Here is a 27,337-nt window from a genome sequence, read left to right as displayed (position 1 = left end):
TGCTGCCACTGAACTAATTAGACTAACACACCTGAGATCAATGATTGGTAGGTTTGTTTAAAAGCTCAGGACTGGAGACACTGCCCGTCCTTTGGATCTAATAACCTCTAGATTGGATTATGGCAATGTTTTATATCTGGGTGCTACTAACTCCCGGATAAAGCGGCCCCAGACTGTTTATAATGTTGTGTCATCAACTATGGCATAGCCTTGTAGTGCTTCAGCCTTCCAACATCTTCGCCTACTGCACTGGCTTCCGATACAAAACTCAAAATCTAAGGCGCTATGCTACGAGTATAAAGCCATGCATCAGACTGCTACTTTATACATATGATCTCAGATCCATCCCTGGATCACTAAGCGAGAGCTCTGGTCGGGTCATGCAAATCTGGGCACAATTTCAAAAGTAATACTTGCAAGACCAGGAGAGCGGTCCTTCGCCTTTCTGGGACGGAAGCTATGGAAGTCCTTGGCACTGAATCTCCGACTATGTACTTATGTGATTGGGGTGTCGATGCGCTTTACAAATCTGAATAAAATAGAATAGCATAGAATACTGACCTGAAGTGGGTGATCCCTCTTATTTCACTCACACATACTCCTTCACTTGGGAGAACAGTTAGGAGAACCAGTCAGTGGGAACTCTTTTGTTTAACATTCACGGCTCAAGACGGAGCTGCCAAAAACAACTTGAACCCAAAGTGAACAGATCTCAGACTGAAAATGCACACATGGGGCGAGGCCACTGTCAGACTGGCCTATAGGGAATCAGGCAGTGCCCGACGGGCGGGTCTGACAGGTCAGTGTGTGGGACGGTTTTTGGCTGTTTGTAGACCTGGTTTATAGTCTGGTAGACCGGTTACACTGTTTATTTTTCAGACATTACCACAAATGTTGCCTGCAAAAAGCACAATCCCATACCTAGCAAGACCTCTATACAGTGTACTATTACAACTTCAATACTGCCCCCATTGGCCAACATGGGCTTCTTTTTTACCTATCTGATGCACTCATTGGGGCCACACTTATTTTGGTGCCCAGGCCTATTTTCTGTCCCAGACCTCAGTGGCAGGCAGCACCTCACCCGAGCCAGCTAATACATAAACAAACCTATCTGTCATGGTTATCCCAGACCAGGATGAAAGAGCAGATGAGCGACCTTGAAACAACTTGTCTCAGCACCCGGGGGGCTGCTGACAAATGGTGCATTTCCTCGAAAAAAGTAACCGCGTACATAAGCCTGGGGTTCTTTCCAGCTTGAAATATTAATAACTCGCAGCGAACATGTTAGAGAGAACGCCACGTGCACACGATGGAGAGAGGAAACTGACATCCAGGCACGAGTGATTGAAAGTATACATGCCAGACACACCCACGCACACATCATCTCACATTTACTGCGGCATAAGGTTTGTCTGGGTTCACAGGGGATGAACAGGTAGACTACATAGCAAAAGCAATATCCCTTTTCACTGCCTATGTTTGACGTGTCACTGGAATATGCAATTTTCTTATTTTAAATTCAGCTTCAGGGGACAGAAATCGCTTGTAGAACTGCTCTGACCGTCGTGGGGAACTATGGCTCTGAAACATGTCCCCTTCACGCCAGGCACCGATTTCTAAGGCACTGTTAATTTAGGGGGTGTTAATGTCAGAGACAGACACGCCAACAAAATATGGAACACGCGCTTCTGATATAGTGGATATTCTCCTGACAATCATAGGGAGAAGCTCTACAACATGTATATCCTTGGATTCAAATACATGCCATGAGTCAGCACAGGAGAAACCAATCAGGGAAGCGGCCAGAACAACGCAAGCGGAATTACGCTTTCCTGAACCACACATATGCATGAAAAGGCAAATGCATGGGTAAGGCATATGCGCGGGTTAGATGTGCAGAATGGGCGGGGCCAGGAAGGATCGGGAGAAGACACAGTGAGGTAAGTGAGTTTAGACCAATCAAAGTAAGGCAGAAAGCACTGGGCACTGTCAGGTATTAATTACATCGTTTTTAATTAGAGACATTTTTAATCAAATAAATCAAAGTATTATTATTAATAAAATGGCAGGAATGACAAGTGTGACTTCCCAGGTGATGCAGGTACAACTCAAGGCATGAAAAACCTGAGAGTCTTATAGGACCAGGAAGCGGCATGCCTTCACACTCCGGTCCCACTCCAAACGTCCATGAGCCTCAACACCCGCCACCAACAGGGTCCATGTGGGTAGATCCACCCAAAATAAGAGTAAGCTACAGTACACCCCTTTCGATAACTAGGACAGGACAACTGTCCAAGGAGGTCAAGGTGACTATTTCAGAGGTAGGTCTGTACACACAAGGGTTTCAGAAGCTAAACCCCTCCTCACACACAGCTGTTTTTCTATTTCAATCCTGCCCTGCAGCGTCCCAATTGTTTCAGAGATGAAACTCTTCTGCACACACATACACACCTCTGCCAGTGCACCACAATCCCGCCCACAGCTCCCCATTATTACAGAACTTCAATATCCTTGCACACACAAACAAGCAAAACTATTCTGTTTAGAGGTGTGCCAGCTTGTGCAGAGTACGGATGCAGGCGGTCTGTGGCCAATTCTTGGTTGTGTTTGCGTAAGTATCTGTCAGCAGTGTTGATGGTTTGTACATGTACTTTAGCAAAGTCCTATTTGTCTTTCCCAAACCTTGTCCTTCACTGAAGTGAATTTTCACCCAACTCACCTCCTCCAATTTTACTGGGATGTCACAGGTGTCCTGTAGGAAGCGGACGCTAGGGAGTGCAAGACTCCAGAGAGGAAGACGTTTTGCCTATGATTCTATCAAGTGCTACGGGTCATATGTGGCCTGGAATGGAGCCCAGAAGAGTAGCTACTTGACTACCTTCATGCCATGAGTGGCCAAGAAAGCGCCTGTCCTTTGACTACCGAGTATTTCCTACTTCTGGGCCTCACAGCACTAGGGCCATCCCAGCTCAGGTCACATATGCTCTACAGCAGTCTGCTAAGTGCCAGAAGTATCCCCAGAACAGCAGAAGGGTAAGGGCTCCTTGGAGATGAATCCCTTTCTAATCCGCAGCTGACAATACTCCTATATGGATGGTACCAACAGCCATGCTGAACAACACTGATACTGCAAGTAAAGAGCCCGCTGCTACTGTGTCATGAGTGCCTGTGCAAACCTGGCAACCATAATACGAATAATGAAAATTACCATGTTAAGCTGGATATTTCTGGGACAAACTAACGTCACAGAAATTACTCACATAAATCACACCATTATCAAAGATGCAAATGTGTCATGTCATAGTAAAGGTGTTAACATTTAGTTAGCCGATTATGGAATTTATCTTCTGGCTAATGATAATTCTTGGAAAATGTGGGTTTTAAAACTACGACAAACAGTGTTCACTTCTTCAAAGTAAATGTTGCCATTCGAAGAAGGCAAAGATTACGATTTTGTTGGGAGAAGATCGGCACATGGACAATATTCTGTGCCCCTTCATGGAAGCTTGAAGATGCTTCCAGACCCATGATGAGATACTGCTCCAGTTTAGCACATGCCCCATGATGCTGCTCATTATCCCACTTACGACAAGCGTACCAAGGTGTCACCCTCCACCTCCCTGGTCCTCGTTGGCAGCCAGGCCTTCAGCTTCTTGTAGCATTTAAAGAAGAGAGGACAAGGCTCTGATGTGGAGTGGGAGGGCGTTCCATGCTGTAGGAGCGAAGTAGGAGAACGCCCGTCCTTCTGATCTCGTTCTGTGTATGCGTGGAATATTAGTGAATAGGAGTGCTGTGAAGAGGAGGTATCTGGCTGGTTAGTGGAAAGAGATGCGACTGTTCAGGTAGGTGGACCCTAAGTTGTGTAGTTCCTTACAGACCTGGTTGTGGCAGCTTGATGCTTGGGCAGACTCCGGTAGTCACGTCGCCGTGAGGGGAACGGCTCTTGTGTTCTTGCCAGCACCCTGAGGAAAACTACATTACCCAGAAGCCTCCGGGTTCGTGCACAGCTCCAGCGTCAGAGAGACGGCGCTTGGAGACTTTAAAATCGCCGTGGGGACAACGCAGCGCGGGACGCGCTTACAGACCTGGTTGTGGCAGCTTGATGCTTGGGCAGACTCCGGTAGTCACGTCGCCGTGAGGGGAACGGCTCTTGTGTTCTTGCCAGCACCCTGAGGAAAACTACATACCCAGAAGCCTCCGGGTTCGCGCACAGCTCCAGCGTCAGAGAGACGGCGCTTGGAGACTTTAAAATCGCTGTGGGGACAACGCAGCGCGGGACGCGCTTACAGACCTGGATTTGGCAGCTTGATGCTTGGGCAGACTCCGGTAGTCACGTCGCCGTGAGGTGAATGGCTCTTGTGTTCTTGCCAGCACCCTGAGGAAAACTACATTACCCAGTAGCCTCCGGGTTCGCGCACAGCTCCAGCGTCAGAGAGACGGCGCTTGGAGACTTTAAAATCGCCGTGGGGACAACGCAGCACGGGCGTGCCCAGGCGCTGCCCGGGCCAAGGGCAGGCCAAGGGCGGGCCCATCCGTGCCCGTCGGAGCCAGGTGGAGACTGGGCTGGGCCACGTCCCTGTCGTCTGTAAAATGGGTAAGAGGAAGCTAGCCGGAAATCAGGTACAGGGGGGTTCTAATGCCAAAGTACCCCGCAAATCCTCTTCTATTATCTCCTATTTGACTACAGCTGTGGGAGTTTTGAACAACGAAATCGAGGTTGCCGAAAGGGAATTAGGTTTAACTTCTAAGGAGGGCGAAGATTTCTTACTTACACCAGTGCCTTCTATACCCCTGGATCCTGAGGTGATTGTGATTAATGGCCCAAATATTGCTACTGTTCCCCCAGTGATTGATGGTACCGGTTTGGGGGAACGGGATTTATTAATGCAAGCCCCTGTTATGGAGGGGGTAACAATGCCCATATGCCAGGAAGATAAGACACAGGGGTCGCGGCCTTTAGCCAAAAAAGCCGGTAAAAAACAAAGGGGTCCTAAAGCTAGTCTTGTAAAGACTGTTCCTGTGTTGGACAATAATACACAATTGGTGCTACGGAATTTGGTGGAAGAGATTTTCTCGTCTCGTTTTGAGGCCATATTGGCCAATGTTGCTAAGGATGTTATTGACACTATGAATATGTGTGTTGCGGATCTGAGGAGAAAATGTGACCGCTTGGACTCTATGATTGACTCATTTAGATCGGATGCAAAGCGTATCTTACAGGATAGTGGGCGGTTAAATTCAGTGTTGTACCCCTGTCATAAGGCTGTTTCTGTTGATGTGGTCCAAAGGAATTGTTCATTGGGTCCTCAGCCAACATCTTTGGTTAAACCAAATCTTGAGGCGGCAGAATCTAATGGCCGAGAAGCTAGTGAAGGTCTTTTATTAACTGGCGACAAGAACTGTATTGACCGTGTAGTGGGTAGCAGGAATGAGACATGTAATCAGAATGTAGAGCAGCTGGGGAAAACATCGTCTCCTAATACATGTATAATTAATTTACCACCAGAGGCTACTCCTCTGGTTGCAGTTCTAGTTGGGGTCCCACCTTTATCGGCTGATGTTACTGAATCCACAGCGGCCTTATTGCGAAAGACTAAGCATTGGTGTGAGAGTCACTCCTCTGGCCCTGCTGGGATTTCTGCTAATATTATCATGGCTAGACGAGTTGGATGGGTGGGAAACGGCCCCAAACGTGTCCCCGGGGACTGTATTATTGTTAATTTAAATTACTGCAAATTAGCCGGCAGAATGTTTTGGAACATAACTGATCACTCTGTTGGGGATATCAGAGCTGTGCCTTTGGGGTTCTTTTATCCCCCCCCCCCCAGGAGACCGTATGATCTCATTGACCTTCCTCAAGTGGACCGGTTTGTCCCCCAGGATTGCGTCAATAGACCATTAAATGGTAGGGATGGTAAGGCAGAAATATTACCAGCAATAAACCCATCTTCATTGCCCACTTCTAGGGATATAGGACCGTTGATTTCTAATAGTTTTTTCCCCCTCACCCAGATGGACCAGAATGATTGACCACTGGGGCCAGGGGTGCCTATAGTGGACTTGACTTCTATGGCCCATGAACAAGTTGAGAGTAGAGAAGATTCCAGCTCAAATTGTAAAATCATTACCTGGAATATCGCTGGCCTTAATTCCAAAAGAGATGATCCTTTATGGCTGAATACTATAAAAGAATATGATATAATCGCCCTTCACGAAACATGGGAGAAGGGGGATGGTTTTTGGATAGATGAGTATAGATCTTATTTCCTATCGGCATGCCCATCGAAGGCTGGTAGAGCCAAAGGTGGACTGATGTTCCTTCTATCTCATAATCTTAAAGGCTCAATAACAAGAATAGAGGTCGATTCGGCCAATTTATTGGTATTAGAAGTAATCCGTCCAAATAATTTTAAATTGTTATTGATCAATTTTTATAATTCAAGTGATAGTGAAGTAATTAACCAGCATTTGAATAAATTGAATCATTTTTTAGTTGATTAGAGGAATATTCAATCCACTATTTGTCATATATTACTTTTAGGGGATTTTAACATACATTTATGTGACCATTATTGTTATATTTCCGATCACCTGGTTTACATTAACTCAGAGACCCCTCATTTTGAGCACTCCCAGCGGGGTGCTGCCCTGGAGAGCCTTTTGGTTGAAACTGATCTTTTTGAACCCTCTTTTGCAAATTCTGTTGATCGTTATCATTCATTTAAGAATAGTGAGACAATTATTGATTATATTTTTTTGTCTCCTAATCTGCTTGATAAGGTAATTTACTATAATGCCATATTCTCGCCTTTTAGCGATCACAACCCGTTTTTTTTTTAATTGGCTTGCAACTCCGGGATTATAGAAACTGGAGGGGGAACACTGGGTCCTAACAACATGGTAACTTGTGATCAAGACAGGAGGCTTAAGTGGACCAAAGTGATACCTGCCACCTTTTTTAATGACTTATGTATGAATACCAGGGATCTCATTGCATTATGTAACGACCCTACAAATCCGAAGGTCATCACATTGGGAGCTTTTGTGGGTATCTGCTCTCAGATTGCTACAGATCTGATTACTAAGTCTAAAGGGAACGTGCAATTGAAAGAAAAATGGTTCGATGAAAATTGTTCGCAAGCGCATCGTGCCTTAATTGCAGCTTTGAAAACCTCTCCACAAGATAGACCCTTGATAGTGAGTCGTAGGAAGCTTTATAAGCTTGCGATCCATAGGCGGAAATCAGAAATTAAAGCAGAAACCTGGGATGCCCTTCTATCTGTCAATATCCTAAAAGATAGTGCCAAGTTTTGGTCCATTGTTAATACTCCCCTTTTTTCAGCTTGTGACAACAATTGCCAGGACAATAATGTTACGGAAGCCCAATGGTTGACCCATTTCGAAGGGATCTATGGTTCTAATGATTCTTGTGATCTAGTGTCTAATAACTTCTCGCAGCATGGTTTACCCCCTCTTACCTTTGCAGTAGAGGATATAGAAAAGGCCATAAAAAATACATCAAGTAACAAAGCACCAGGCCCAGATCATGTCCCAGCTGATATATATAAGCATAACCCCAGTTTCTGGGCTAAGATTTTGGTTAATGTCTTTAATGCTGTGGCCTTGGTTGGGCCCCCTGCATCTTGGTGTCACTCAACAATTATACCGGTTTTTAAAAAGGGTCAGCGGAGTGAACCAAGGTGCTATAGACCCATATCCTTGATTGATTCGGTTGTAAAAGTATTAGGCAAAGTCATACTAGGCAAGATCACAGATTGGGCTGACGATAATAAAATCATAAGTAACCTACAATATGGATTCCGTAATGGTCGAGGTACTATGGATCAATGCTTGAACCTTTTTATGTTAATAGGAAAATACACTATGGCAAAGGAGGGCACGCTGAAGCTGGCATTTATGGACCTGACCTCAGCTTTCGACCTGGTTAACAGGTCCAAACTGTGGTCTATTTTGTTAGAAATAGGTCTGGATCCGGCTTTGGTATATTTTTTAGTAGATCTCCATCGCGATCTTACCGCTTCGATCAGGTTATCCCAGGATGGTAGTTGCTTTAAACCTTTTAAATCCAGGAGAGGGGTTCGACAGGGGTGCTGTTTACCTTGTACATCAATGCCCTGGACAAAACCTTGATTAAAGCGAGTTTGGATATTCCGCGTGTAGGAGACATTTTAATCCCAGTTCTCTTATACGCGGACGACGCTGTGCTACTGTTCAGAACGGCGGTAGGTTTACAGCGTCTCTTAGACGCATTTGGAGATTTTATGCTGTCCTTGGATTTGATTGTTAATATAGGTAAATCGCATGTTTTGTCCACAGGTCGTAGAGTTACAAAACCAAGAACCTTTTACTGTAATGGAGGTGTAGTGTCTTCTGTCCCCTCTTTTACTTATTTAGGGGTAGTTTTCGATGAAAGGAGTACTTGGGCCCCACAGCAAAAATTGAAAAAGAATGCAGTAATTAGATCTACTTCTGCTGTTTTAGGTTTTGCCAAACGGTTGGGGGCAAGACCAAGGGAGGCCATTATTAAAATATATACATCTAAGTGCTTGGCCATAGCAGAATACGGTTCCGCTATTTGGGGTTATAAGCCCCAGTTAGAACTACAGATAGCGGAAAACAGATTTCTGCGAAATCTCCTCTCAGTACCACAATCTACCCCTAATTTTTCTTTACATCAGGAATTGGGACTGGGTTTTCTATCTGACACTCTGAGCTTGGCGCCGTTACTTTGCTGGCTCCGAGTGTGGCTTAATCCAGAGTTAACCCTTAACCAAGAGATACTCCGGGATTGTGTTAAGTTGGATAAAGTGAGTAATATCAAGTGGTTAGTTTATGTCAAATCTACGCTCTCTAATTTAGGTCGTCAGGAGCTATTTGCTCACCCAGAAAATATTAGGAAGGTTGATCTGAAATGGGTGAAAAGTAATTTTTTTAAAATGATGATGGCAGAAAGGGAAGGGATTGAGTTACAAAAACCATTAGTAAGGGCTCATTCTCTAATAAAAACATCATTGACAATAGAATCCTATCTGCTAATAGTTACTAAACCGTTTCATCGTTGGCTCCTGACCAGATTCCGTTTTAATTTAATACATCTGTCCTTAGGGGACTTTGTGAGCTGGTCTAAACCTGAGGATGCAGGTTTATGTTCCTGTGACAATTACTCTATCCAAGATACCCTACATTTTTTATTGTTTTGTAACCATTACACTGCGATCCGGAAGAAGTTTTTGGTTCCCTTACTTCGCAAGAGGGGCTTTCTTCAGGCTAAACCTGCCTTACTCTTATTTACAATTGTTAACCAACACGTGGGAAATTTTTAATATTGCTTCTTTTTTAGTGGCTGCGGTCAGGATGAGGGGTAGAATTATAGCCAATTGAAATTTTTGTTTAACTATATACGATAAAATATATAGCGATTATTGGTCCTCTAGGTATCCTTGCAATTTGTTTTAACTCTTAATGACCAAATCTGATCAAAGTCTCATATAAGTAACTTTCAAATTTTGGTGGACGTGATGGTTCAGTACCTTTTTAGTGACCATGTTTTTGTATGCATTTTAGCTTGAGAGTTATGAAATAATTTTTATGTATGTTTATATGATGAGCATAATATTGCTATTTATTGTATTTGTATTTGTCTATGAATGTAAATGTTGTCTTGTACTTTTATGATTTTAATTAATCGATTAAAGTGGATTGATGATGATGGTGGTGTAGTTCCTTGAATGTGTGTGTGAGGAGTTTGAAATGAGCGCATCTGTGTATCAGGAGGAAGTGGAGCTTCCCGAGGTGTGGTGTGAGTTCTGTGTGGGAGGTTGAGGATGAGTCTGGCTGCCGAGTTCTGGAAGGTTTGTAGTCTTCTGATGAGTTGTTTGGTGATCCCTGCGTGGAGGTTGTTCCCATACTCCAACCTGCTAGTCACTAGGGCGTGAGCAACTATTTTAATAGAGTTGCTTGGGGGCCATTTGAAGTTCTTGCACAGCACCTCCAGGGTGAGAAAGTAGGATGCAGTGGTGGTGTGGTCATGTTTAGTTTGCTGTCAATGGTGATTCCGAGGTTCTTGCTGTGGATGCTGGGTGTGGGTCTGAGTTCGGCTGGCCACCAGCTGGAAACCCGTGGTAAAGTGTTCTTGCCAAAGATCACTACTTCTGTAGTGTAGGTGTTGAACTTCAGACAGCTGGCTTTCATCCAGTTAGCAATTTTGGCCATGCAGGAAGTGAACTTGTTTGTCGTGTTGGGGGGACTGTCTGAAAGGGAAATATGAGTTGCATGTCGTAGGCGTAGGAGAGGATGTTCTTGTTGCAGCACTCAGACTCATCACAGAACCAAGGAAAGCATGTATAGAACCTCTTCTCAACAGTTTTAAAGGCAGCACCCCACCTCTTTCTAGAGCTGCTTGACACACTTATAGCTGTCACGTCAAGGAACAACAACATATCTGTGCTTGGACTACCTGCAGGCTCATGGCTTAGGGTGAATATTTGTGGGTTGTGCATGGGTTGGATGTACTTATGTAATGATAATGTTTTAAGTATGATCGAGTTCCATTCTGTTTTTATGAATAACTTTCTTTTCTGGGAAGTGGGTGGGGGGGGGCAGCAGTGTAGGATTCTATATGCAATTCCTTAGAAGTACAATATATGCTAATCCAACGGACAAGTGATGGGGTGTATCGCAGCCTGGTGGACGGGAACCTACTCAGTAGAAGCCTAAAATTAGAAAGTTCTCCAAAGTTAAGGACAAACCATTTACACCATTGCCTACGTTTTTCAACTCTGCTTAATAATTGGATAAAAAACAACATACAAAGATATTAAACTTGGATCACATCTTTATTCACAGAGGGGCAAATTGAATTCTTGGGCAATTACATTTCTTCAGATTTCACACGGTTACTCCGCACTGTACGAGATGAGGCAGCAGGGCTCTGTCTGCTCTTCGCTTATTCACTTTAATCACAATGTGATAAAACTCAGTGTGTCTGCAGCCTCTTGTTCTCCCAAGCTCTGACAGAGGTACAAGAATCATCCCAATAGCTCTGCATCAGAGAGAGCTATAAAGTAGGGAATGTGATTCCAGCCAGAATAATCTTCCCCTTTAGATGATCTTCTGCTGAGGATGGCTGTGGCTGGTTAGGTACTTGGGATACATGTCTTTTACACTGACAGGATTACCTGGGGGGTGGGGGGAGACTAGGTGGCCCCACTGATTAAGACAAACATGCTTGGGAAACTGTACTGCAAAATCTGTCACTGCAGAATTTGCGTTATTACATTTAGGAAAACAATTTTGTAAGAAAAATGGTTTGTGAGAAGTGCACTAATGGGAGATGGAAAAATCTGCTTTTTAGGTCTCGCCTAAACAGCGCATGCTCTGCGACAACATATTGTTTAAAAATCCGTGGGTTTACAACCCACCCACAGCATACCATTAAGTTGTTTTCGCTGTCACTCTCATTTGCAATCTTTTGATTGCTTAGCTCCCGCTAGCTTGCCTTTCTTTTGTGTGTTAGCTCTTGACTGGAGAACGGACGTGTTCTCCTTCGGCTTTATGGAACACACATTTTGTTTTATTTTATAAGTGTTTTAGTATTATTCCTGGATGTGTAATGTGCTTTCCTACTTTTAACACAAGCATACAGCTTCTTATTTATGTTGCTTTGACCTTTTTTGCTGTCTCTATTGACACTTTAGTTACTTACACCCACAACTGTACTACTCTACACTACTCCACGCCACTCAACTCTACACAATGCCACTCTACGGCACGCTCCTCTATGCCACTCAACTCTATGCCATTCCACTTCATTCCACACAATGCCACTGTACCCCACCCCACTCTATGCAACTCTACTCCACTCTACAAGACTCAACTCTATGCCACTCCACACAATGCCAGCTCAATGACACTCCACCCACTCTATGCCACTTTATGCCACACCAATCCACACCACTCTACGCCACCCCACTCTATGGCATTCGACACTACACCACTACAATGTATATTAATGTTGTCTATGCTACACTCTACGGCACTCCAGATAATGCCACTCCATTCTACGCCACCCTGCGCTACACTACTCTAAGCTATGCCAATATACGCCACTCCATTCCACTCGACATCACTCTTTGCCACTCTCTACATCACTCTAGTCTATGCCACTCTACTGTACACCACTCCACTCTATCCTCTGCCACTCTACTCTACACCACTCCCCCCACTCTAAGCCACTATACATAATTCAACTCTAAGCCACTCCACTCTATATCAACTTAATCTATGGCACTCCATCCCTCACAATGCCACTCCATTCTATTCCACTTCACTCTAAGCCACTCCCTTCTATCCTATGCCACTCTATGCCATTCTATTCCACACCATTCCACTCTATACAAATCGAATCTACCCCACTCTACTCTAAGCCACGCTATGCCAGTCCACACCACACTACTCCACACATGGGACCATACGGCACTAAACACTACTCTAACCTAAGCCACTCTACATCACCCTTTGCCACTCAAGTCTGTGTCACTCTACTGTACTCCACTCCACTCCATTCCATTCCATTCTATACTACTTCACTCTCCTCTACCCCACACCACTAACATTTAGTCAAACTGAATAGCGACCACACTGCTGTACAACACGCCTAGCAGACATTGGCATAGCCAACAGCTTTCACATAGGAGAAACCTATTGGCTTTGTCACTGCTGTTTCAGGCTCTCATGTCACCGCATTGTCACTGCTGTTTCAGGCTGTCATGTCACCTCATTTAGGGGAAAGCATCAACACTTGCAAACTTGGGCTTTCACCTTCAATTACAGCCAGCTCACTGTGATTTGGAATGGACGTTGTGCCTCCCTCAAGGTTACAAGATGAGCCGCTGAAACTGCCATCTTGCTTGCCGTGTGTAGTGCTTAAACGGTCTCACACTACGACCGTAGGGCGCCTGATCTGAGGGTAGAGAGATGCGCTGCTGCACATGAACACTGGTCTCCGTAGCCCTCTCTGACCACGTCATCAGTGCGAGTGCAGGCATGTGTATGGTGAGGGACGCAGCCTATGCTGGGATGAAGCGCTGCACACATCATCAACTTTAAACAAGCCAGGCAAACGACGAACCGGGGAAATAAACCCTTCAACATGTCACATGCTGTGAGGCTGAATGTGTAACATCTGTGATCGGAACAGAGAAGGCGCAAAACAGAGAGGAAACAGCAGCAGCTGGCAGTCAGACTTCAAAAGAGCAGAGGTAACTTTTAACAAGCATTGGCAAAACCAACCGTCATTTTTTTCCCCTTCATGTGTTTATTGCATAGTATAGCTGGAAAATGCGTTCTTATAATATGCCATACCACCCTATTGTAATATATATAAACGGCCATTTAGAGACACCCCCCCTCCTCCAAATACCACCACCCTGAAATGAGAGGTCTGCATGCCGTAATCATTCGATTTGTGGCACGGAGGCTGACGGGATCCAAGATTTACACATACCATTGTACTAAGAGGACCTGACCGAGCGCTTTTGGTGTCCGGGTAATAGTGTCCTAGTACCTATTGTTTCCCCTTATGTGTTGCATCACTGAAATTCCACCCTTGGCTCACCCAGGCTGACACCGAAAAATTTAGTTTCACCGTAAGCCACTGCATGTGTTCTCCCCGTCCTCTCAGGGTTTCTACCAACTTGCCAAAAAATGCACAAATAATGACACTTGTGACTTATGTTACCGGCCCGACCAGCCTGAGAAGACTCAATTCCCTCAACATTTCCAAAAACCCTCTTGCAGTAGGCCACCGATTTTCATCACCCACAGTAAAATGATTTTTAGGCCATACCAGTTCTAAATAATGTAATTGCACCAATGTACACTATTTCCACAATGAAAAGAACCCGTCCACTAGCTCTAGGACCCGCCAAGGGTGTCGCAGCAGCGTGCAAATATTCCCATCATTTTTGCCTTGAAAGTTGACTTGTATGCTTTTTACCTACAGAAAGTGTAGATTCTGGGACAGTGCTTGGCCTCACCTGGCCTCACTGCTGCAAAACCTTCATACTTCCCCGATAATTCCAAAATTCCTAGGGAGACTCCCATTTCTGAAAATAAGTGATGCCAACAGACAGCAAGGGTATCTGCATGCCACCTCAGCAGATGACCTATCAAGGACTCAATGTGGGCCCTAAGGGATAGACGGAATGGTCAAGGTTAGGTGGGGTTGGAAGGTTAAAGGGTTCACCTTAAGGGATAGACAGAATGGTCAAGGTAAGGGTGGACGGCTAAGGGGTTCACCTTAAAGTATAGACAAAATGGTCAAGGTAAGGGTGGACGGCTAAGGGGTTCACCTTAAGGGATAGACAGAATGGTCAAGGTAAGGGTGGACGGCTAAGGGGTTCACCTTAAGGGATAGACAGAATGGTCAAGGTAAGGGTGGACGGCTAAGGGGTTCACCTTAAGGGATAGACAGAATGGTCAAGGTAAGGGTGGACGGCTAAGGGGTTCACCTTAAAGTATAGACAAAATGGTCAAGGTAAGGGTGGACGGTTAAGGGGTTCACCTTAAGGGATAGACAGAATGGTCAAGGTAAGGGTGGACGGCTAAGGGGTTCACCTTAAAGTATAGACAAAATGGTCAAGGTAAGGGTGGACGGTTAAGGGGTTCACCTTAAGGGATAGACAGAATGGTCAAGGTAAGGGTGGACGGCTAAGGGGTTCACCTTAAGGGATAGACAGAATGAGCAGGGTTAGGATGGACAGTTAAAGGGTTCACCTTAAGGGATAGACAGAATGGTCAAGGTAAGGGTGGACGGCTAAGGGGTTCACCTTAAAGTATAGACAAAATGGTCAAGGTAAGGGTGGACGGTTAAGGGGTTCACCTTAAGGGATAGACAGAATGGTCAAGGTAAGGGTGGACGGCTAAGGGGTTCACCTTAAGGGATAGACAGAATGGTCAAGGTAAGGGTGGACGGCTAAGGGGTTCACCTTAAAGTATAGACAAAATGGTCAAGGTAAGGGTGGACGGTTAAGGGGTTCACCTTAAGGGATAGACAGAATGGTCAAGGTAAGGGTGGACGGCTAAGGGGTTCACCTTAAGGGATAGACAGAATGAGCAGGGTTAGGATGGACAGTTAAAGGGTTCACCTTAAGGGATAGACAGAATGGTCAAGGTAAGGGTGGACGGCTAAGGGGTTCACCTTAAAGTATAGACAAAATGGTCAAGGTAAGGGTGGACGGTTAAGGGGTTCACCTTAAGGGATAGACAGAATGGTCAAGGTAAGGGTGGACGGCTAAGGGGTTCACCTTAAGGGATAGACAGAATGAGCAGGGTTAGGATGGACAGTTAAAGGGTTCACCTTAAGGGATAAACAGAATGGTCAAGTTAAGGGTGGACGGTTAAGGGGTTCACCTTGAGGGATAGACAGAATGGTCACGGTTAGGATGGACGGTTAAAGCGTTCACTTAAAGGGATAGAGCATTTGATGTTCTCAGTGAGCCGCGCGGCCACTGAGAACATCAAAGCGGCCGCGAAAGTGCTCACCATTTGCCACCCCCTCCCTTATCCCACTTCCTGCTTCCTTTCCTACTCCTTCACTTGCCTCTCATAAATTTCCAGAACCGTAGTCATCTCAATTCTAACTTCTATAACCAGTATGGATTCCAAACTCTTCCTGTAGCAGACTGCAGACATACAACACACAAATGATTGACGCCACTATTTTGTCCTTTGTATAATATTAAGTACCATTCTCTAGGACGATTGGTATGTTGTTGCAAGCTTTTATACAGAGTGCCAGGCTCCTGGGCAGCGTGTGCCAGCCTCCTCCAGTCAGGTACCAGGGGCATGGGTGCCAATTAGTAGTAGCTGTGACCCTTGGCTTGCTCTTGGGTACTCCTGTCTGGCACTGCCCTTGCGCAGTCATGGAGACAGCAGCAGGAACAGAATGGGCAGACGGCTGTCGATTGAAGAGGCAGACATCCCGCCCACCCCCTCTCTGCACTTTGGTGAAGTGACTCCATATATTAGGAAGATAGTTCACCTCAGGGTCAAGCCAGCCAGAAACTATAAAGTGCTTTTCCGGAAAGGCGACATTTTTGTGCATGTATTTGAAATTGATATGACCGCCATTTAAAGCAAAACACGTTTATTCCATGTTACAATGCCTCGGCCCGGTGTGCTCACCGCAAAGCAGTACCGTAATTGTGGGAGTATTTACACGCCCTTATTTGTGGCATCTGATCAGTGTTTAGTTGATATGGGGAGGCATGTGTGAAAGTAAAATGAATTAAATCATGTGAGATCTTTGCAGTGTCATATGTGTATGGATGGGTGACGCACAGGACGTCTCTGTTTTTTTGTGAATTATAAAATGTTTATTTCTTTAGTTTTCACCGAGTGCCTCTGTCTTTGGGGTTCCAAGTGCTGCGGGGTATCACTTTAAGATCTTGCTACAATACATTTCTTAGAGTTTGGAGTGGTACTGGAAGTGCATTTTTGGATTCTATGTAGGACAGTAGTTTGCCACCCAATAAATGTGTTTATTGAGGGAAAGCGTGTATTCCTATTACAAAGACATGTGTTTATTCCCACAATAAGGCTTGTATATACTACCAGAATAAGGACATACATTTATTCCTACAATAAAGACATGCATTTATTCCCGCGATAAGGCTAGTGTATAATCCGAGAATAAGGATATACATTTATTCCAACGATAAAGCGGTGTATTTGTTCCCACAATAAATGAGTGTTTTTATCCCCACCATAAAGAGTTGCATATACTCCCACAATAAGGATAAACATTTACTCCCACAATAAGACGTTTATTTTCGTGCACAATAAAGATGTGTATTTTTTCCCACAATAAAAGGGTGACTATATTGCCACAATGAAGCCTGGTATATACTCACACAATAAGGACAAATATTTACTCCCACAATAACAAGTGTATTTACTCCCACAATAATGTATATGCTCTCCAATAATATTGCCCTATCACTTGAGCAGCCTGGGCAGTTCTTGAATCATCCAGTGAACCAAAACAAAACTCCCTCCATGCATTTAATTAACCTTTAAAAGGATTGTTTATCTTTGTGGATTGCTTCATTTGTGAGTCATGGTATGTTTTTTCTTTTGTATAGAAAACACTACATAGCTTGCAGCCCAATACCCGGCCTCCGTGGCCTCTCGGCTGGGCCACCGGAATTATGCAACAATGAATAAGCCAAATATGTGGTTTGATTATCTAAATTATATGGACAGTTGTTGGTCATTTAGCATTTTAATCAGAGGCAATTGGTGAGTCATGTTCTTCTGTGGCATTGTTTCCTAACTAGTATCACATTTTTACATACTTAGTGACGTAAAAGAAATTCCAATGTTTTAAAAAGAACATTGGTTTATTTTATGTATTAAACTGTTTTATTTTTCTTGAAAAGGGGCAGACATCAACACCCGGTAAATTAATTTCCTTCTGTTTTTCCAGATTTCCTCTCTCATATGGTCTGAACCCTAGAATCATCCAAACGTACAGTTCGTCTACGTATTACTGAGACAACCCACGGTCGGAACTGTAGACTCATCCAAAGGCATATTTTATCTATGTATTACTGAACCAGCCCACCTATATATACACTGCACAAAGTAGCTTCCTTAAGTCATACATAAGGTGCTTGTTCTAAAAAAAAAATCTTCCCACCGTTTCAGGGAAGAGATGAATGTCAATAGGAAAGGTCTTTTGCCACTGTTTAAGCAACAAGCATTGGCATAGCTAATAGGTCTCGCTTTTGGGACCTTATAAGTATTTAGGTATGCAGCACAATATCCTTGGTGCAACCACATCAACTGTTGCATGGCTAAACACTTATAAGGTCCCAAAAGCGAGACCTATTGGCTATGCCAATGCTTGCTCCCGTTTGCAAACGGGCAGATTCTCAGAATCGTCCCGTTTGCAAATTGGAAAAAGCCTTTTCAGATGTATCATCCCAAAAGGCCATCGCAAAAAAGAGAATTGCAAAATTTGCAATTCTCTATTTTGTGAATGCAATTAAGGAATTGCAAATTGCGGTTCCTTAAATGCAATTCAGGAAGCACCATAAATTTGCTATTTGGCCATAAGGAATTGCAAATTACCACCAACTTCAAGTTGGTGGTAATTTGCGATTTCTTTTTTTTAAAAAGCACTTTTTTGATTTTTTAAAAGTGCCATATGTCGCAAATACATGCCCTTCGGGCATGTATGTGCGTAAAATGTGAACACATGCATATTTCAGGGGTGCAACAAGGTGTCCTTTTGGCACCCTTGCAACCCTGAAATTGCATTCTCAATTTGCCATTCTCTAATTGGTAATCGCAAATTGAGAATGTCTTCCCATTCATTCCTATGGGCCTCCTAGCCCATAGGAATCAATGAGAAGGCATTCCTTATTTGTGAATCTCAATTTGCGATTCGCAAATAAGAAATATGTAGGATTCGCAACATTTTTTGTAAATCCTACATACATTGTATTTTGCGATTTTCTAATTGCGATTTGCTAAAAATGTCAATTTGAAAATTGCAAAACTCTTTATTTGATACATATGGCCCTAAGAAACAGTTTTTAAAGTTTATTGATGATGATTGTTGGTGTTTTCATCTTCACTGGATAGATAGCCCATTTAAACACAGCCATGGGAGGGTGCATCAACACACACAAACACAACGGATTCACTAGGAATCTCGACGGAAGGAAAGTATGCCAAAACATATAGCTCATTGTGCATCACATTTTGCTGAATCAGCAAGAATGTGCACTGTGGATTATTGCTATAAATGTCAATTCGTCGCCACCTGGTGTAGGAACTGCTATATCTGGATTGCCTTTCATACCCCTGACAGTGACCATGCTGACTCTAGTCTCACATGTCATGCGTAGTGACTACAGATAAAACTAAGGAAGAGGGCTTTCAAAAATTCGATCAAAAAACCTTCTAAATCTTATATATATATATATACATATTCACTTAAAAAACCATAGGTTTCACACAAGTTATAGTTAGCTGTACATTTCACTCGTAAAAAACCAATGAAATTCCACGTTATAGTTAGATCAGGTAACTATAACTCGCACCCCCGCAATGCACTGCTGATGACGTCACATATTACATCACTTATGACATGGTCAGTGACATCACTCATGACATCAATGATGACATCTGAAATGACACATTGTGCATTGCGGTCGCGCAAGTTATAGTTACCTGATCTAACTATAACGTGGAATTTCATTGTTTTTTTACGAGTGAAATGTACAGCTAACTATAACTTGTGTGAAACCTATGGTTTAAGTGAATTTGCAAGGTTTTTTTAAATGCTTATTCCTAACTATAACGTGTGTGAAACCTATGGTTTTTTCAGTGAATTTGTACGGTTTTTTAAATGCTAAGTTATGTATTTATTTTTAATTTTGGCACCGTGCGCGCGCTGTGGGCACTCGGTGCGCTTCGCGCACCGAGCGCCCACGTTGCGCATTTCGTACCGTGCACACCTCGACATTTTTTAGAAAATATCAATTGTTTTTTTCTCCCTTGGGGGTCCTTAGATTTATATATTAAATGTGATTGTTAATTCTTTTTTTTTTTTTTTTTTTTTTTACCGTACGCGTACGGTAAGCTTACCGTACGCGCACTCCGCGATTTTTTTTAAAAATGATTAAATTTATTTTTCATACTTTTTGGTCCTTCGTGAACCCCCTGACGAACGCTAGGGGGTCTGCAACTCTCTTCGTTGCCCCCTTTTCATGTTATCAACCTTTGTTTTTCAGTGCGAGAGACAGAAAATGGCGGCCGATACTGTCTGATTTCGACCGATTCGAATGTTTACAGTCATGTAACCACCAATCAGAATTGAGCTCGCGCACGGCACCGTACGCGTACGGTAAGCTTACCGTAAGCGCACGGAGCACGCTTACAGATATATATATTGATTTAAATGCTATTTTCTCAGGACCTACTGAACAGATTTACACCAGACCTGCAAAAGGCACATCCCTGACCTGAGGACTACCTCTCTGCCCAATTTCAAGTAATTCTGTTCAGCCGTTCGGGCTGTAGCTCGGACTAAAGGTCCTATGGGAAAATGCATGGGGAAAACGCATTTTGGGACCCCCCTTTTTTCTCAGCCCCCGCTTGACGAATCCCCCCGAGACTTTCAGGGTAGGAGCGGAGCGTAGCGCCCCATTAGTTTTGAAAAATTCGCAAGGATTCGTCAACCGGCGCCAAAGTTATTCCAAATAGAATGTTGCGGATTTCCTATGGAAACACGGTCCTAACTATAACTATCTACTGGCGACCGCCAGTAGATAATATATATATATATATATATATATATATATATAGAGAGAGAAGGATATAAGAACTACTATTGCAACTACGGAGATTTATTCAGTAAAACAAGTGATTCCAATTCCGCCGATGGTTCAGTTCAACTGTATGGCTATGACTACAGGATTTTGTTTTATAAATGCTCGCTCAGCGGTGCAAAAATTAATCTCCTATTGTAGATTTGATCCTAGACTGCTATCTGGATCTTTTAGCAATAACCGAAACCGGTTTCTCAGGCACGATGCACTAAAGGCAATAGCTCTCACAGGTTACTTCATACCGGAAGCAAATCGGGTTACTAAAAGAGAAGGAGGGCTGGCTGTAATTATAAGAAATTATCAATAGCAAAAACAACAACAACATTTTGATGCTCTCTCTCTCCATTTTAATGCTTAATCATCAGATTTACAGACCTAGCAAGTATTAACTGGAGCTGCGCAATGGTTTACCGCCCGCCCAAAGTCTCCATGAAGTCATTAGACATTTAAGCATCCATCTTAAATGAAGCAATATGTACAAATGCGCAGTTGGTGCTGCTGGGTGGTCTGCACATTTATTTTGCCAAACAATTAATGACAGGGGTAGCCAGATGAATTGATCTATTTAATATATATGACCTAAAAAGAGGGTGTTCATATACAGGGGCTCTGCTTGGACATAGTTGAATCTACGTCATCTGACTGCCAACCATGTGCTCCTTTCCTACTCTATTGGACAGATCATTACAGATTCCCCTTCTCCTGTGAACAGCGGTGACCTGTGTAACCGCGCTTTTCCGAGACAGTAAATAATATCAACCAGAAATGGAGTGGGATCTCAGCCAATGATTTATGCCGGAATATACCGAGCTGGAACAGTATTGGGAGCGATTGTAATTCTCAGGTCATTTTGAAACACTATGATCTACTTTACACGGCTGGAAGAGCTGGCTCCAATGAAATCCTTTAAGAAACAAAATAAATCACCAAATCTGTTGGAGACATCAGAGTGAAAAGCGATGAAAGCCACATTAAGATCCCTAGAATCGATGTGGAGGCGTAGGTAAGATCCTGAAAATAAAATGGAATGGAATGCTGTCAACAAATTGTATAAATGCAATTAAATTGGCTAAAGAAAAGTTCAGTTCAGATATAATTCTAAAGTCACCTGTCCTTCGCAGTCCCTGTTCTAAGTGATTATGGATCCACCACTCCTCTTCCTCCCGCGCAAGGATTAGCTGCCTGGTCAGAGGAGAAATTCAATCAGGTTAGTTTTGTCTGAAAATATTAGATATTCAATCATCCGTGGTACCTGAGAGAAATCAAGTCACAGATGTTGTGTCAAATAGTTCAATTGAAGTTAATTTTTATAGAGTTTGACTGTGTTACTAATGACAATCTCTTGCTCTTATTATGAAGCAATGTAGACCGTTGGGTCCTCAGCAGTTCCATTACCCGCAAAGTTATAAAAAGAATACCTTCCAATAGACTGGAGCAAGTGTGAATTCATCTTTGAATGAACACACTTTCTCCAATAGTCTTAAAAGAGCCTCAGTCTCTCTTTATTGAAATAGGCAGGCTTGGACCCACAGATATTTCAAATGATAGACTAGTCTCTCAATTACCCTTTCTCAATAAAATTTTGCGAAAAGTTCATATCCCAGCAATTATCAGTTATGTGACTTCCAATTACTTTTTATCTTTGGCCCAAATGGGTTTCAGCGAAAGACACAGCACTGAACTGACTATTGTTCTGGACAAGCTAACACACATGGCATATTGTGATACACCAACAGCTCAGATATTGAATAACTTAACGGAGGCATATGAAAAAATAAATCATGTCATTCTTCTTTCCACAATTAGGAACAATTGGAGACAAGATATTGCTCTAAAATGGTTTAAAGATTCTTATCAAGCAGTTTTTCCAAGTCAAATTAACATTCCACAGATCTGGTTTGAGACAGTGCTCATGTGGCACCCCCCAGGGTTCAGTCTTGTGGCCTCTGCTTATTTGTATTGGAAACACTGGCTTGGTTGATTGAGTCCTTTGGTTTAAAATTATTTTTGTATACTGATGACACACCGTTATTAGCTTGCTTTAGAGAGTGTGGCGCTAAAGCTGCAAAAAGTCAAAAGACCAAAGTTGGATGAATTCTAACCATCTGAAACACAAGGGCTACATAAATCAGATCCGAAGCCTCCTCAAGCCTACGACACCACTTCCATCAACTTTTTGGCCAAGCAACCTAGGACCTTTCCCCCTCACTGGTGCCGAAAGATTACAATCCGGGCATTAAAATTGATGCTGCCCTACCTTTTAAAGATCATGTATAAACTATGGCTAAGACTTGTCTATGTCAACTACATTCAGTTAAGCAAGTACATCATGTATTCACTTAATCTTATAAAGATTGCTATCCTGAATGCATTTGCGTCATCTCACCTAGATTACTCCAACTCATTATACCTGGGACTACCAGTCTACCTTCTTAAAAATTACATATGATCCAAAACTTGGCAGCAAGATTGGCTACGGGTCTGCAGTGTAGCCGTCACATCTGTCGAGTGTTGGCGAAAAACCATCGGCTCCCAGTAAGAGTGAGAATCCTGTTTAAATCACTCTGTCTGGTGCAAAGGGTGATCCATCAACCAGGTCTTTCACCTCTCAGATTCTGATCTCAGATGCACTGTGCCTCACATACTCTGAGATCATCCTCCCAATTACATTTTACAGTTCTGAAAGTTAAAGTTAGGTCCGTGGCTGGCAAAGCTTTTTTTCGGTAACGAAAGCCCAAAAGTAGAACATGTTCCCTGACATATTTCAAAGAGAATCAGAACATATGAGACTCAGGAGGAATTTGAAGACCTCGTTTCTCCTCTCCAGGCTGAATGGAGAGATTTGATATATATCAGAAATGAGTTAGTTTATGACTTGATTTTAGCCCCATGATACGCCAGTGGGGTGATAGATGTGCTCTGTGCAACAAACAAACATGCAGGCAGTGGCATGAAGCAAACCTGCTTCTAAGATCAGCAAGCATGAGTTTTCACATTAGAGCACCATCCATTTAATGCAGCAGGCTTGGTGGACTAAATTTGCTTGGCCCTGGATGAGAATTATAAAATGTGCTCAATGTTGTTATTGTTCAGCCTCTTTAATTTTAAAGCGATATATGATTCCATGGAATGTGAGCAGTCTTGAGAAAGTTTTGCTTAAGGTTTCGAACCTTCCCTGGAAAATTTAGAAAGGAAAAAGTGTAAGTTACCATAATAGTTTCGGAACTGAAAAATCATGTCCGCTAGGGAGATGACAGATGAATGCCTATGGAGTTTTTCACCTTGTATATATTACCAGGGATTGTTTTTCTTCGCTTCAATCAGTGTGTACTCAAATTATTTAAATGTGTTCTTAAGCAATACAGCACCTCGTCTGAAACTCAATTTAATATCGATCAGAGAGTGTGCCACTAAGATTGGGCCAAAGACAACTAGAGATGTCACAATACTCAACAAGCACAGAATCTCCGCCAGCCACCGACATCTCTCCAAGTCCTTCACGCTTATTTGCCTAGGACCAAGGCCCAGATTACAAGCTGGTTACATTTATGTGCAGGGATGCCGTGTGGAGAGTATTTGTTCTTCTAATGAACAGCAGGAGGACGCACACTTAAATGGTCCAAATCCGCATGTGGTGTTCCCATCAGATACTCTTACATCTACCACCAGTTCAAGGAATACAGCCAACAATTTGAGTTCAAATGGAATATTATTCAGAATGTAACATTCTAGGAACGCTAATAGCTTTGCATGGATGCATAATTCCAGGAATGAAACGTCTTCCAGAGGCTACTGACTATCATAACTCACAAACTAATTAGATATGAATAATTATTAACAGCTGCAGAGATAGCCGGATGTTAGTCGCTGATAGAAAGCAAGGACATTGTAAGAACTGATGCAGGCCCTCAGATTAACCTAAAGCTGATATGAACTTCCACACTGTGCAAAGAAAACTATAGCAAGAAAGATCCCACCATGGCGCACGCAAAGCACTGTGCAGGCTGGATTCACCTTCCTTGAGCAGAGATATGTCACTCATTGCCATATTCTCACTGCATTCCAGCTACTGCAAGTCGATCTGGGCAAAGTCAAGATGCGCCTCAAAAAGTTACAATTGACTGACCCCCCTACACTTCTTTCCAGGGGTTTTGTGCTTTACATTGGAGTTTCATTCAACACAGGCTCGTTGCAAGTAGATTCATAGGTTTTGCATTTGTTTGTCTCAGGTTTCCGATACGGTAGAGTAGATACTGAGGTTAAAAGTAGCGTTGATGATTGAGAATTAAGGTTCTTTGGGCCTTTAGAGTCTCGTGGAGGAGGGCCGCCTGCCCCCAATCCCTCTCCCCCATAAAAAAAAGTCATCTTGGCCCTGGGTGTGGGCTCTCCAGGGCCCCAGGAGGCACAGGGAGAGTCTTGCAAGATCACTGCAATTGTTGCTGGTTTTTTTCTTTTTGGCTCTGGGGGAGGTCTCTCTGGGACACCCCCATGAGGCGTAGGCTGTCAGGGTATCCATACTCTGCTCTCATATATCTTTTTTTTCTAAAACACAACTTCAGGACAGAGGAATAAATCCCCGAGTACTGTATTGACTACCAGCAACATTTTTCTCACTTGCTGGCAGCTAACTACAGCACTCACTTTTTCTATGGAAAAGCAGACCTAACTATAACTACCTGGTGGCAACCGCCACTACGTTTTATATCTTGGAATCAAAACATATCTACACAAGACATATTGTAAATTGATATTGTATAATTATTTTATTGATCAATACTTTATTTGTGACCTTTTAATGTTTTCAATTTTGTATGTTTTTAAATGAACAGTGTGATATTTTCCAATCTATTTGCACATTCCAGAGATGTAATTTCCCTTAGGGTCAATATTAAAGGCAGAGTGTCACGTCCATGAATCAAGGAGCTTAGTAATGTAACTGTTTTTATTATCTTACGATGCATTACCTCCTTAGTTTGTCTTTTAATGTAATGTACCTGTGTTATGATTGTTTTGTCTAGTCTGCATAGTATCAAACAATAAATAATACTAAATGCAGTGTTGTACGTCACGAAATCTAAAAAATGGAGATGCTAAACTTGGCCAAAAAGTTACCATGAGGAAACTCCGAAGGAGCAATTTCAGGGTGACACCGCCAGACCCTTCCTCCCACTTAAGGAAGTTAAATACATACCTTGTGGCTATAGCAGAGGTGACTTATACTGTCCTCACATTGGCCTCCTGGGCAGCTCAGTGAAAACCCAGCCCCAGGAGAGGCAAAAGAAAGATAGGAAGTAGAAAGGTAAGCAGGATATATTTTATATTGCTGAATCGACTGCCGGGATATTCTTTAGTGAGTGACAGTGGCTTCTTATTCGGAATATCAAGTAGTTTCAATTGTTCTGATTTCTCTGTATACATTTGCTTGACCTTGTCGCATGACTTGAATTTTTAAATACCAAACATACCTTTCTGTTCAGCTTTCCAGAACATTTTTAGACTTTCTTTTAATGGCTAGAGAGACTGGTGTTGTTTTAGGCTTGGTTTCTTATTTTCTTTTAATTCCTTTTTATTCTTTTAGTAATTTTAATCTGTTTTTAAAGCCATCATGCCAGCTGGCATCCAAAGGACTGCTTCTAGGCACATGCACTATCGAATCAAGAACACCTCTTGCTCCACAGTTACGCCCAGCAAGTTCATTTCCTAGGTGGCGCTGTCGTAAGCCAGTTTTATGGACAACCACAAGATGCTGAAATCTCTAGTCCTTTCAGTCCAGATGAAACATATTTTGGCTTCTGAGTACCAGACATCCAGCAGGTATCTGTCGGAATGTTTATGTATGCTGCTCTTTTATTGGAGACCCTCCCGGCTATTGCAGCTCTGTTTCCTTCAACCTTGGATTTATTCACACTCCTACTTGGGATTTCAGCAAACAGATCCATACTGTCATTTCTATAATGCAAGAAATAAAATGAATGACCTAATTTACAAAGAAGAAACAAGACAGGTACTTAGACCCAGAATCGGATGTTGAGGGCACAGGCGGCAGTGAGATGACACTTGAGATCCACTCACCTTAAAAGCGGTGGGGGTAAGGGGCCCGCTGTATGACTCACTTGGGGCTAACACTCAGGGATTCATAGTCCATTTAAGTCAGGATAGTTAGATACTACCCAGAGGATGCCCCATACACAAAAGCATACTTCATTATTTAGACGAATGGCCATTCAATGTTACCCAATTACTATGTAAAAAATAAAAAAATAAAAAGTATTCAAACGTGCTCTTGAAGAGTTGACCAGAGCTTTCGGTGTGCCGGCTCAGACCGCTTACGCAGAGCACGTGCACTGTACCCACTTGAGTGTCCACTTCTGTTGTTGAGGTCTGTGTGCACCAGTGGTCCTGCATGGACTACCTCAAACTGCATGAACGTTTCCCCAGTGAAATGCACCATGTAATATATTTTGCGTGCAATAACATACCTGTAAAAGTAAATCGTGAGCATGTTATGCCCTTGCTTACTTTCCTATGCCGGTGGACAGCAGACCATGCATGCGATGCAAGATAAAGCAATCGTGTCATGGCTCCACCAATGGGGGGCAGCACAGGGCACCATAGTGCACATATGAGCAGCACACAAGGCCCTTAGGTCGAGAAACGTAGGAGAGCACAGGCTAATAATTCTTGCAATGTGTGTGTCCCAGATTGAAAAAAGGACACAAGTAACCAGTTACACTAGGCACACGGGGCTTAATCTCCTAACTTGCCCTTTTTTTTTTTTTTTACACTTTTATATAGCACAAGTTCAACCTAAAGGTTTTGTAACACTTTATATGAGAACCAGTTGCATTACACAAGGTCATATCCTTGTTTTTGTTTATTTTTTACACATGGGCAGACTAAGTGATTTGCCC

The 27,337-nt window shown here is 43.0% G+C and overlaps 1 protein-coding gene across 3 annotated transcripts in view; it reads right to left on the bottom strand.

The window, feature by feature from the left end:
• The window catches only part of RAD18 (RAD18 E3 ubiquitin protein ligase), a 588,315-nt gene that overhangs the window by 54,517 nt on the left and 506,461 nt on the right, over positions 1 to 27,337 (bottom strand). The window contains exons 12-13 of one of the 3 annotated variants that reach the window (XM_085624485.1): positions 21,535 to 21,608; positions 21,277 to 21,437 (exon numbers count right to left, since the gene is read on the bottom strand). The exons of 1 other annotated variant lie outside the window; for it this stretch is intronic. In XM_085624485.1, coding sequence (XP_085480611.1) covers positions 21,292 to 21,437; positions 21,535 to 21,608 — 220 coding nt within the window. In that variant the 3' untranslated portion in view covers positions 21,277 to 21,291. Of the gene's footprint in view, positions 1 to 21,276; positions 21,438 to 21,534; positions 21,609 to 27,337 lie in introns of those variants that run through there. One more of the 3 variants, XM_085624487.1, reaches the window with a different exon arrangement.

Source organism: Triturus cristatus, chromosome 9 (assembly GCF_964204655.1).
Source record: "Triturus cristatus chromosome 9, aTriCri1.1, whole genome shotgun sequence".
Lineage (NCBI taxonomy): Eukaryota > Metazoa > Chordata > Amphibia > Caudata > Salamandridae > Triturus > Triturus cristatus.
The sequence above is the reverse complement of the archived record's forward strand: the minus strand, read 5'-3'. Positions and strand labels throughout refer to the sequence as shown.